Source organism: Manduca sexta, chromosome 28, assembly GCF_014839805.1.
Source record: "Manduca sexta isolate Smith_Timp_Sample1 chromosome 28, JHU_Msex_v1.0, whole genome shotgun sequence".
Lineage (NCBI taxonomy): Eukaryota > Metazoa > Arthropoda > Insecta > Lepidoptera > Sphingidae > Manduca > Manduca sexta.
Genome location: NC_051142.1, coordinates 7,345,562 through 7,359,787, shown reverse-complemented (window position 1 = coordinate 7,359,787; position 14,226 = coordinate 7,345,562). Strand labels below are relative to the sequence as shown.

The 14,226-nt window shown below is 37.6% G+C and overlaps 1 protein-coding gene across 1 annotated transcript in view; it reads right to left on the bottom strand.

Moving 5' to 3' along the window:
* Positions 1-4,693: 4,693 nt before the first annotated feature.
* Positions 4,694-14,226, bottom strand: part of LOC115445792 — a 40,050-nt gene continuing 30,517 nt past the window's right edge. The window contains exons 2-3 of the mRNA XM_030172222.2: positions 6,917-7,280; positions 4,694-6,391 (exon numbers count right to left, since the gene is read on the bottom strand). Of these exons, the coding sequence (XP_030028082.1) occupies positions 6,045-6,391; positions 6,917-7,280 (711 nt within the window). The 3' untranslated portion in view covers positions 4,694-6,044. The remainder of the gene's footprint in view (positions 6,392-6,916; positions 7,281-14,226) is intronic.

Below are 14,226 nucleotides of genomic sequence, written 5' to 3'. Positions count from 1 at the left end.
GGCAAACATTAATTTAATCTCAATATATTTCAATCGCGGCTACAATTTATACATTAAAAAATTGTAGTCCACATATTCGTTGGAGGTATTGAGCTAAAACAAATGAAGCAATAAATGAGTTAAACCGCTTTCATATTCGTTGTTTCACGTAATATCTGATTGTGGTATAACAACCTTGAATGTATCGATCACAGATCGCCTATAATTTATATTATTTTCACTCGTTCATTGATACAATTATTTTCACTTGTACATTAAAATTTTTAGTTTCGCGTATGACGATCTACATTATATTAATATTCCATGCCCTCGTGGCTTATAATCACTAATCCACAATCTGTATGCAAAAATCATATCACTTAATTACTGAGAATGACCAAAGAATATGGCACTTTTATATAATCTTAATCGAACGTATTGTGTCGGCGTAAGGCGTACGAAATTACATCATTGACTCATTTATTTGTAGTTTGACCAAATCGACGGTCCCTACGTAAAGTTGACCCTTAATTATGTAAAGAATCATTTGTCTATCGAATGTGTGCTCCACAATTACAAACGTTTGTATGGCCTTCAAATATTTGTTGCATTTGACAAATGATAAAAGTACAGTGTAGTAGAAATGTACATATTAATTTTTATAGGTTACACTGTGCAGGGTGAAAAATTTACTTGGGCCTGATGAGACAGCATCACAAAATATTCATTTGTTTTTAAAAATATGGAGATAAAACTGTTTTCATTGGGTTTTGGAAAATCAATTCTTTCAGTCAGGTTTCGAATCCATATTAACGGAAAACATCTGAATTTATATGACATCGATTGAGAGGGTCAAACGTAATATTCCAATTTTTCTTATTAATATTGCATCACAAGCCTAAGGGTAAGATTGAAAATGAAATAGGCCATGGACTAGTAAATCAACTTGTTAAAATGTTTCAATATTTATAATGAAGGAAGTAAAAGCTATTAATTTTAACTTATCCATCTCGTGCATAATATATTTTATTAATATTGTGAAGAATTCTGAAATCAACAATTTAATTGTCTTGCTAGTTGTATCCAGGCAGCTACGGGTTCTTCGATAATAAAATTGTATTTATTGTCTTAACATTTATTTCTAATGAATACAATTTTGCATAGACGTATTACTATACGTAAGTATATTAGTTTATTTCCTGCAACAGATTAATTTAAGTAAAAATATATTAATCTTAATTTTTTATGTAATATTGATTTACTTACCTATTACCTAGTTATATTTCATGTTATTCTTAAAAAAAAATATTCAATATTTGTGAGATAAATCGTTTTTGTGCAAAGTTCTTGGGATGATACTGTTAAATTACAGGTGATATTTTTCTCCGTTAGAGTTGGTCTGACTCTCATTTAAAGCATTACTTTTTTTAATAAATTTACTTTTGGGAATAAATAAGTTTCTCTGGGTATATATTGCAAACGACAATGTCTAGGATAGGATATTTATTTTCCCTTCAATTTCAAGTGAATTTTTCACCCTGTGTATGGTAGTTATATTATTTTGTTACAAAATTCTCTCATAAGAATGTCGATGCATTATTAACTTCTATACCACAATCAAATCAAACTTCAGACAGCAACAATTATTAATACAACATAAATAAGATTTTTTATTTTCATTAATTTTATACGAATTTATGTTACAAGTGATTTTCTAGCCAATATAAAACATTACCTACACTTGACATAAAATTATTAGAGGTACTGTTCACCGTGTAACAAAATCGCTTCGCGACGTAATCTCGTCAATGTACGAACTGTATTAAAGTTGATTTACATGCATCTATATCAAAATTATTAATAATACACGTATTTATATTGGAACTATGTAGAAGGCTAAATTTTGGTGTTTTGCTTACATTTGTACATACTATTTAATGATATTAATGTAAATACTTGACTATTTGTGGACGACCCCGAAAGCGATTTCCTTTTTGTTTTGTGCGCGTGTGTGACAGTCAGCTTTTCTGACGTGAAGGGCAATGCAGGAACAAATAAAATCGACGCAACTAAGCATATTCTACCCACATGACGACTGTTCAATGTGACAAACTATAACAAACTGAATGCGAGTGATTGTTTCGACTAACGTATTCAGAAATGTAACGAACACAACTAAACGTTTACTAACAACGTACAAGATGAGTGAACAAAGACAAATTCTGCAACCGACGAAAATCGAAAATATCTACCTTCATAGTTCTAATCGTCAACAGACCAGTTACAGATTACAGCTAAATACATACATTTCCGTACAATGCTTTACATAATCAGCAATCTTCATCCATATTATTTGTGCGTTAAACATTTACACATTATTTATGTACATCAAAACATACGTATATTACTCAAAAACATAATGTACACACTATCACCAAACGTTTAACGAAACATTTAAATACACCCATCACTAAACCTAGAGAAAATGGCACTGTTGTATGCAGCGAGGAGCGCGCGGAGCCGCGTGCCGCCGCGCTGCCGCCTGCCACTCTCACACCCGCGGCCGTCCTGACCCGGCCCTGTACCGACACGGCGACGCGCCGGACAGCGTCTACCTGCTCACTGCTCACTGTCAGCTCGAACCACTCATGGATAACTTGCGAAACTACGTGATTAATTAGTTATTTCCTAATTATTATTGCTAAATTTGTATCTACAAAATGTAGTTAGGAAGAAATTAAACGATAGATAGTCCGCTTAACCTCATCTTGTCTCAGCAAATGGCACCATAAAAGTTTATATATAGCAACGGCAATGTTGACGAACGTAGGCACTGGATTGTAGGTATCGTTTGAACAATTCTTAAATAACTTAACGCGCCATATAAAACAAATCTCTGAACTCTCCTCTTTTGGTCTTTAACTAACTACTCTAGTACAGAATAGCGAATGAGGTGAAAATATCAAGAGTGTAGAGTGATGACACACACAAAGAAGTGATGCATGGTCAATGTGTAAGTTTTAACGAGTGCTCAAAATTGTTCCAATTAATTATGTTCTAGTAATTCATTCTCTATTACTAAATTTAGACACCTCGATAATATTTTTACATAGATACACGCACAATGCACATGTCGCCAGTGAGGTCCTACGCATCGGGGCGACGAACACTCGCTCGGGCTTGTACTCTCTCCCTACTCAGAACAATAAATACGCGTCTGGTGAGGACATGCGACTCACTGCAAAGATTCCCTTATTTTTATAACGTATTTAGTGTGGGTTCAATTTTTTTTAATATAAATATATATAAATGAAGCAAATTATTATTTTTCCTAAAACCTTTTAAGTTTATCCATGAGCTTTTTCTTTATTCGTGTTTTATTTTTATCATTACTTACAAGTGTAATCGATCGCTTTTAATAAATTAATGAATTCCTAATGCCTACATTACATTCTCTTCAAGAGACTATGACTATGTTTTTTTTTATAATTTTTGTGATATTTTAATTTTGGACTGTTTTTGAATCTGTAAAAGAGAAATAAAGTAATGACCATTATTGGTATTATGAATCACTTTACAATAGGTGCATTTATTTTTGCTGTATTGCGCTTTCACTTAAAGAAAGTGAAGGCACTAGAGATCACGAGCATATTAAATACTCAGTTAAAACAATATTAACCCATTGCGATCGTGATGGCTGCTTAGCTATGTGGCCATGCAGTTATTGTGTTTGTCGAGGGAATGACCCGGCTCCTTGGAAATATTATGAAAGTATGTGGACATATCTGGAAGTATTGAAGATAGAAGCGGCAAGTGATATGAGAGTCATTCACGGCACCAAGAGGCTGTGCGCGTCTGACCGGCCGACCGACGGCGCCGAGCTCATCGCAATGTCGTTACTGCGCTGCACCTGCATCCACAGACATACACCAGACAAACAGGTAATTTGGTACTCGGATACAAACAAACTCCTAAGAAGCGATAATAGACCTTTAGCACCTTCAGTGACGTTTTGCTAAGTACGGGATTGGAAACAACAAATCGTTTCTGACATACATATATGTACACCATAAAAACGTAAAAAATAACTTATTTAATATTATTATCATTTATATTTCGAATACAACAACTACATCCCCGATGGAGGACAATATTCTCAACAAATGTCCATTCAATAAAGTCTTAATAACCTTTATATTTGGTATCGATCACATAATGCTCAACTTCTATAATTTAATACTTTTCAAAAACAAGACAAAGTAACAAACCACTTTACCTATATAATGAGAACGTCTACACTCATCTTTAAGGGTTGGGTCACCATTACCTTTGCGCGACACGTTATACATATACAATTTTATATATATTTTAAAAATCAATTCATATAAAATCATTTTCAACCACATTATAACTGTATTATATTGAATGATAATTCATAAGACGGATATATGCATATAACTTTCATTATATGCTTTAATCATATTTTATTTCTTATAAAACAACAACTACTTTATTAATCCTATATTATGGTAGTCAATTTTATACATAATTATAGACCAGCTAGTTAGGCATTGCACACAGGGAGCGTCTGCGCCCACGTCGGTCGCGCCCGCGGAGCGTCGCCGCGAGCCGCGAGCCGCGCGCACGCGGAGCCTCGCCGCGCGCCGCGAGCCGCGAGCCGCGCGCACGCGGAGCCTCGCCGCGCGCCGCGCGCCGCGAGCCGCACGCCGGGCGCCGCGCGCCCTCGCGACCAGCCGCAGCGGCACGCACGCACCCGCCAACACTCGCCACACACATTCTCGAACGGATGGATGGAGTTTGCTTATCACATTATTGCCAATTATTCAATTGACCATCAAAATGCCACTACGCAGACATTGCGAAAACTTCAAGACATTGAAAGTGTTTTGAACACTTGGAACATAAAAACAAAGGTAACACGGCTAAAACACTCGCCCTCTTTAACTGACTTTCTTTATAAAAACAAACCGATTTAATTATTCGTAATACAAAAGATACCAGTACAATTGTTTTGAACATTTATTAACCTAAATGTAAATAGAGCTGTATGATTAATAAACATACTCAAATTGAATGGTTGTTCGTATGTGGCGCTGCGCTGGTCTCGTCCTAATGTGGCCGTCAATGTCGTATTAATGCAACATTACAAAAATAAATATCTAAAAAAACAATCCAATATTTATCTATTGTCTCTATCATTTAAAGAACAAGACTTTAGCTCTATACTGGCTTTCTCATTGAAATATTTTGAATGAAGGTGTCGTTTTTGTTGACATATTTACTTAGATGCTTTCACAGTGCACATTTCACTGGAAACATGGATTCTCCAAACGCCACTCTGCACATTGCGGCCAGCAATAGATATGAAGTCTTTTCTTTTACTCGCAATTGTGGGGCGAGGGGTTGATTATAATAAAATATATTTAGTGCTGTCATGATTTAGATACATTAACATTTGTCTGTTTTACGTGTTGGCATCTACACAATAATGTAGTCAGTATAAAAAGTACCACCACATGTTCCCTAATATAGTTCTCCTCGTATGAACCTATAAACTCGTACACTGTTTGATATCCCATTAAAATTAATTGATCGATTATTGTTTTCACTGTTAGCTTTGTGAAATAATACGATAATTGGTCATTACATAATTAACATAACGTGCACAAAATATACATTATTTTGGTAAAACCAAAAGTAAGTTTTGTTTGTTTGCATGTAGTGAGTAGTGACAAACAACAACTGGCCGGAACGTCGGCAACAGCACTTATAATGTAACATAAGATTTGTGAACATATTTTGGTGTTTCTATATTTGGGCGTTGGGGTGTACCGCACGATCTGACAGGAATATTAACTTACAGTCTATATCGGAGAGGAGCTCGCGGTAGCGGCGGCGCGAACCACCGGCGCCGCGACTCACATTCATCATCGAACTCGTAATCGCAAGTAATTTATCATAAGTACTTGTACAGCACTAATAGAAGTTCCGATCGCGGTCCGGCGATCGCGGGACGTAAAGGTGCGTCACACGTTAACGTAAAACTATAACCTCGAATCGCGCACATTCACTAGGGCGGTGGACGCGGTCCAGTGGGTCCGTAAGGAGTTTGCTAACGCGAGCAGCAACACGGCCGCCAGCAGCGCCGGCGCCGAGGGCACGCCGCCTCGCGCGCCCACCCCCGCCGCCGAGGCGGGCGCCTGGTACGGCACCGAGCACGACGGCACGCGCTCCTCCACGGGCGAGCACCGCTCCGGCTCGCGCAGCGGCACCTCGCTCAGCCCCGGCTCGCACTTGTGGCACAGGCCTGAGTCGCAGTACCAGTAGCAACAATCCTGCGTCCCGTAGTTGGACTTGTTTGCCTGATCACCGGTTTCGGGTATTCTTGGATCTGAAAAACAGCAGTAAACTAACCTTAATATTGCGTCGTACGTACAAATTCATAAAGATTGAGGAGTAGGCTTTTTATACCATTGTATTCAGTGAATTAGGTGCCAAGTTACAAAATATAATTAACACAACATTACTTCTACCTCAAACAAGAAAAATAAAGGCGGGAAAAAGCTTATAAAACTTGTAAATACACTTTGCAAGCGATGCACTGGGCATGGCGTGTGATGCACGTCTTTTCTAGTCATGTGTGATGAACAATGTTAACCAGCTTGCGATATTGAAAAGCAAAGGTTCGGTTCGTTATCAACAAGACAAATTATCTGCAGCACACGCAGTACTCACTGTCCTTACACGAGCCGTGGCTATATTACAGACAAACGTTGACCTGCATTTATTTAAGTCCGTTTGAAACATGTCAGAGCGTAATACACTACGCATAATACTATTCAAAAGGGTTAAGTCAAGTATGAATTAAACAACTAGAGTTTAATAACTATACATTATAAATATATGACAATTATACCAAGGCATAGGAATGTGGGTTCGCCGGCGTACTGTGTGGGGTAGGCAGGCGCGCGATCCGCCGGTAGGAAGTAGGGGCAGTGTTGCTCGACGAGCTGGCAGACAGAAAGGCATGGCTTGAGCCGGAGGGGAGGCCGGCCGGGGCCGGCGGCGGCGGCGCGCACCCAGCGGCCCACCACGCCGCCGGCGCTGCCGCCGCGCCGCCGGTCCAGGTGCCCCACGCGCTCCAGGTGCCGCGCGTGCCAGCGCGCCGCGTGCTCGGCGGGCGCACGCCGCGACCGCCCCTCCTCCTCGCCGCCCTCTTCCGCACCGTCCACCACCCACAGTGGAACCATCATACTGCATGCCCAACGTCTATACGTTTCCTGGAAATAATCAACGTTACCTTTAGCGTGAGTCCTGAATTGATAAATCTTAAATGAATAATATAGATCAGATTTTTTAACAAAATAATAATAATCATCACAATTGACGGAAAGGAACTCATTATTTTGTTAAAAAAAAATACTACAGAAATTTCTTTAGTGATGCTGTTTGTATTTATGAAAGCTGTTAACTTAGCGCAAACAAGAAATCATTGTATGGTGAAAAATAAAGTAAAGTAATAATATTGACAATAATCAAAGCTTTTCTAAATATCAATGTAAAAAAGCTTATGATATAACTTTTAAAGAAGTAGACGCTAAAATGAAAAGTACACGGAAGCCGAATCCATATGTGCAAGTCTTGAAAGCCAATCCTTTATGGCTATGTATTAACTGCTAGGCCGATGTATACTAACAAATGAGACCAAAATTAATGAACAGCGATGTGGAGCAGCTCGTCTCGGCGGGCGGCTTGGTCAGGCGCGGGCGGTGAGTGGCGCGGAGGTAGCTGTCGCGGGTGACGTGGGTGGCGCGCCGCATTCTACAGTCAATCAATCATAAACCGAGATGTGTCTGTCGGTTGACGCTCAATAACCGCATCGTCTACAGCTCACTGATCAATCTCATTGCGAGCGGATTATTTGTTATATTAGAAAATATCGGAGACTGTTACAAAATAAATATACTTTTTCTTAACTGGTTTAAAAAACTCTTTTTTAAATATTACTATAATCTGTTCAAATGATAATATTATATTCATTGATTCCCGTCGGTTACTCGGTATTTTTTTGTTTCTTGTCCTCTTGTTAAAAGATAATAGATAAATGGATAACCATTAATTTCTTCATTTAAACACAGACAACTAGCAAGCAATATTATACATAATATGAATAAAAATGTTGATGAGAATATAATTGTACGCCGCAGCCTCAACACATGTAGAATGCGGTTATTAACCCACTGACCTCGCGGATTAATACTATGCCTGTTTGTACATAGACGGCTGCCAGGCAGGATTGTACCTTTTTACTTATTACGCACGAATATTTTACACCGATATATAGAACCCAATTTACAGAGTAATAAATCATTCCACTAACGGCTAGATGTACGGGGTAGCGCAGTCCAATACGCAGTCTCGGGTTTCGTAGTTCCGTATTCATCGTGTTTAGGACAAAACGCTCAAGTAAATTCTAAGGCTTACTCATTCATTATAATATTTGATACGATGTACTATCGATACATTGAAAGCAAGAGATAAGTATAAAAGATATAAATAAAGAAGAATGAAGTATCAATCACATGTTAATAGATATTTAAATAATTGAAAAAAGTAAAATCAAAATTTTGCACAGACCACAAGGTATACAGAATCATTTTTTATTTAAATTAAGAACTCAATAACCTAGCGCAAGTTATGGTCCTGTAAACAATGATAGCGCAAGTCAAGTCAAGGACAAGGCGCGGCTGGGGTACGCCTGATTGACACAAGAAAAGTGTCGCGAACACCACTGGCGAAAATATTACAAAAAAAATGTTAAAAACTACTTGCTTTTCTATTATTTTTTTAATCTAGGTAGCAAAAAAAAGAGAAAGAAGAGAGTAAGATGTCCGTGATGCGTCGTAGGGAAATATAGTTGTCTTTATTTACTGAAGTTTGGCTACAGGTGAATGTAGCTTTAATAGTCTACGGGGTATGTCATCTATAAAACATATCGAAAATATAACGTGGTCTTCATACTGCAGTAAAAAAATGAGAGAAAAAATAAGATTTTAAAATACTCTCTTTGTGACTGAAGACTTTAATCATACTTAGTAAAAAGAAGAAAACAACAATATCAAATGAAAAATATTTCTTTAAAAAATAATAAAGATAAACAAAGAAAAAGTCATTGCTTGAGAAAAACTCGGAAAGCCGCTCCCTACTCGGCCTCTCATTACTAACTGTGGATTTCAAATTATATACTTAGGTACCTATATTGTAGGAATAAGGAAGACGAAGGGAATTTTTAAGACTTTAAAAATTGGGTCTACATTTCCAATATTCATCCGTAATCCGCGTGCTTTATCTCCGTCACAAAGTTAAATCCAGTCACAATTAGAAAAAATATTATGAAACACATAAAATACGTTGAAAATATTTTATAAAGTGACTTGCCTTCATCGGAATTTTTATATAAATATAATATTATATATGCTTGATGTTCGGATAAAAATTATAAGGACGTGGCGTCCTCTGATAGATGAGTTCAGAGTAAATAAACGTCGATTCATGCTTATCAAATCATATGAAATGGTGCGCTCAGTAACCCATAATCTCATAAATTGCTTCTCGCCAAGTGAGTCGTAAGATGTTATGTCGTGTGTAGATTTATATTACGGAATTTTGGTCACTCGCCATGTACGCAATAGTTTTTATGACTTAATTGAAAAGAACATAAATATCTCATTTGTACCATGTTCAAAGAATGTAAATATACAATATAAATAACTAAAAAATATTCAATTAAGTACCTCTATTGTTTTTGTTAAATTTTACAAATCCGAACAAATATGTATATGACTTTTGTAATCGGTCTACGCACATTGTGATCAGGTACTTCACAAAACATTGAATAGGACATATTAAACGGATTGCCTGCGATACATAATATAATTTGTAAAATAGTAACAGATTCAAATGTACAGTGTTGTATTAAAGCAACTTGAACGCCGCGTGAAAATCGTGTTAGTTCGCGCTACACGCCCTAATCCTCGGAATAAAGTTCTCTTAGGGAATTACGCAGGCAACGTTTCCAAACCATCGGTCTAGTAATAACTTGATTTGACAAAGAAACAAGTGATTTATCGTGACGCTCCGAATTGAATAACATCTTCCATTGCGCAGCGGGCAATGAGCGGAGTGCGAAATGATAGACCGGATTCGATGCCTGCGCAAAGACAACCTGAAACCCATGTAATGAACAAACACCTCCCTCACATCGAACTCTTCCGGAGTACCTAATTCCAAGCAAACAATGTTAGAAAATCAATAAAATGCTATTTGATCTTGGAATCGAATCGAGTACCTCTCGGGTCACAGCGCTCAGACTCTATATTATACAATGCAACTGAAGTGATGAAAAAAACTTGTAACGTACAAAGACACATACATCGAAAGCATAACCATTTTTCCCTTCTCAGAGATAGGTAGAGGTGTAACACACCCACATTTCGCCAGTTATTTTCGCCCTGTTATAGGGGACGGGCCCGATGCCATTTACCGGCCATGTTTCCTAATTCCGGACTGAAACTGAATAGAAAAATCCATATCACTGCTTGACTTCGTATTCGCATCCGAGGTCTCAGCGCAATAGTGCCTACGTTACCGAAGCAGTGATATAAAAAAAAAATCATATTAGTCCGTATTTCGGAAAAACAAACGGAGCGGCCAAAATGCCTTAAAGAAATAATACCTAATTGTCATAAAATAAGTAGCAAAATTAACAAAATAAACAGACGACAAACAGGCGGAGGTTTCTGGAATAGAGTAATCCTCTTATCGCGTTATCCCGGGCTGGGCTGATCAGACGTTTCCGCTACCTGCCGCCCCGCCGTGTGCCCGCCGCGCCATGTGCCCGTCGCGCCGAGCTAGCTTCGCGCCCCGGAAAACAGATAAGCCTCTCGGAAAAAGTAAATTTTATAACTCCTTGTCGTAGTATGGAATGAATTAAATAAACGTCATTTATTACCCGATTAATGCCTTACAGTCCAGTTTCCCACTGTAATAAATTTTGCACAGCCATTTAAAAGTCTAAATTTGGTTTTAAATAATTAATTTTAAGGGATAGATTTGGGTTCACAATGTTATGGCAATAATAATTATTACTAAGATGTGAATTGTAGCTATTTTTTTCTCCTCGTGCTGAGTCTTTGAAGAACCAGTTTCCACTGAAGTGTAAAAGGAAAGATGTAAATCCAACTTTAAAATTTTGCAACACAATAGTTTCTCTAATATTGAGGATTTTTATTAACTGAAACACAGGCTCAGTTGCCACCTGTTCCCTAAAAGTCCATAACAACTAGAATCAATATAGCCTATGATGCCTTGCAATATGTTTATGCGTTGTTACCTTTGCGAAATGATTAGCAAAGCACTTAGCACAGCACATACTAATGGCGAAGTTCGTCAAATCAAACGGGACGGTAAATTGTGCGTTATCTTACAATATTTGACCATTTAACATAAATTAAATAACAATAAAACACACAACCCGCTTTTATCATAGAAAGGGTAAGCAGAGGTTGCTCCCAGCGTACACATTAAATATTTATTTATGACTAGATGTTTCTCGCAGCGCTGCCCGAATGAAAAGCATTCCCCGCTGCAATACTACACTATTCTAGCACAACATTTACGAAGCCAACGCCATCTTTTTAAAAAAAATGATTAACAATCCCATTATTTTCAATCCGACCGAATTACAGGCATATAAATCTAGTCTATGTGTTAATCTAGGATAGGATCTATTTATCCGCGTGCCAAATTTTATCCAAATCCGTTGAGCTGTTTCTACGTTTACTTCTAACAAACGTCTAAATATTTTCACAAACTTTCGCATTTATAATATTATAGTTATATACATATCTATATATATAAAAGAAAGTCGTGTTAGTTACACTATTTGTAACTCAAGAACGGCTGAACCGATTTAGCCGAAAATTGGTGGGGAGGTAGCTTAGAACCGGGAGACGGACATAGGATACTTTTTATTATTATATATAGCTGAAGAGTTTGTTTGTTTGTTTGTACACGCTTATCTCAGGAACTACCGGTTCAAACTGAAAAATTATTTTTGTGTTGGATTCGTGGAGTGCTATAGGCTATAAATCATCACGCTATACCCAATAAGAGCGGAGCAGTAAAGGCTAATCTCAGGAACTACCGGTTCGAACTGATTTTTTCTTTGTGTTGAATAGCCCTTTGTTTGTGGAGTGCTATAGGCTATATATCATCACGCTATTGCCAATAGGAGCGGAGCAGTAATGAAACATGTTGCAAAAACGGGGAAAATTTATTACTTTTGAGAATTTCCGTTACGTGCACTGCGTAAACGGTTAAAGTTATGCAACAATGATGTATGACGGCATTGTTCCTCTTAAAAAGTTCTACAAAAATATATTATAAGACAAAGTCTGCCTGAATGTGTTAAACTCAGAAACTACCCAACGTATTAAGATGAAATTTGGTATGGAGACAATTTGAGACCCTGGGAAGAACATATGCTCCCGGAAAAATATATAGCGTGATATTTATAACGGAAAACTTTAGCCCAAAAAACTTTATAACGCGGGCGGAGCCACGGACAAAAGCTAGTATTTAAGACTAAATATGACATTTGTACGTTTTGAGAAATATTTCGTTGATTTAAAAAAATATTAATTTTGCATCAAGCTATTTATTTCAAATTAAGATCTAATCAATACCCTTTACTTCCATACAAAATATCACCGCAACGAAATACTTTGAAATATGAACATCTTCTCTTTTTGCAACTTTGGTGTCAAAATTCAAGTCAACGCAGGTTTCTCTAACAGTGAGAGTACCGTAAGAGTAGCATCGCGCGATGGCGTGGCATTGGCACAAGACAGCGCGGGGCTATGAATTCTGTAAGTGCCGTATGGGGAACAATTACTTAGTCATCCAAAATTTCAATATCCCTAAATACCTAGCACCGCGGCACGCGCCGCAACTAGGCGCCATATGCTGATTGACTGACCTACATCGTTCTAAACTGTCCTCAGTTAACTACATTGTATGTCGAAATAAATATATATGAATTACGAAGGTACTGAGTTGTAAACTATGCAAGAAATATAATTATATGATTTCTTATCCCCTGACGTTATTCGGTGTTATTTGAGGGCAGCAAAACACATATTCTTACGTATGTTGGACGTTTTGGTTTAGAGTAATTAATTATAATACGTACTATGTTGAACCTAAGTATCCTTACTTAGGTTCTGAATATTATCCCAAATATCTTTAACTACTTTTTAATTCATAAATAGATTACAAACATCTGCACACAAATGTGACCCATCATACATAATGCAATTACATGTCACGTTAGATAGTTGCTAAATACCAGTTGCGTTAAACTCCGTCGCATTCCCCATTGGTGGGTTGAAAATATTGACTATTAACATACAGTTTCAAGATTTGTATAGTACAATTTGTTAAAATAAACTAGCGTAAATATTCGCATTAAGACATTACTCTACCTAGCAACTGCGGCAGCGCGTTGTGGAAAATTCCACGGCGCGACACCTCAGTTTGTTGGATAATATGGGACAATACTGTCCAGAGTTGTTATTCCGTTCAGACAGATTAATGAGACCGGGCGGATGGTTGGTAAGCGTGATAGATAGGAGGAAGCTCGCGTCTCGCGGCCCATCCGCATCCGCAGGCGGTGGGCATGCCGCATGAATAGAGCCCGTCGCCGGTGAGGCATTGTGTCGTCTCCGCAGACTCCGCTAGCTCCGCGGCCCGCCCCTACACCCATTTGTAACAATTTGTTAACTCGTTACAAACGCGGAGAAACCAACTTATTTAAAACGCACTATTTACGGAATTGATGCCTTTTTGAGTCGTTTTTTACTCTTGGGTTCTTTGCGTTTGTTTATGTCCACAAGTTTAGATAAGGATTGATCGAATGACCAAAATATAAAATGGCGTGGACAAAAAATTTCGATCATTAAGACCTAGATTTTCAGTAAAATATTCAAAACATAATACTCAAAAATAATGACATTTATGTCTACAGTCTATTTTACAATACAATATTATAATTATAATCCTTTAATCTTTGATCATTAGCTTCGATGAAAAATTATTTAGATTTAAAAACTACTCAAAATTATACTTATTTTTAACCTACAACACAATATTGATTGGCAAAGGCGC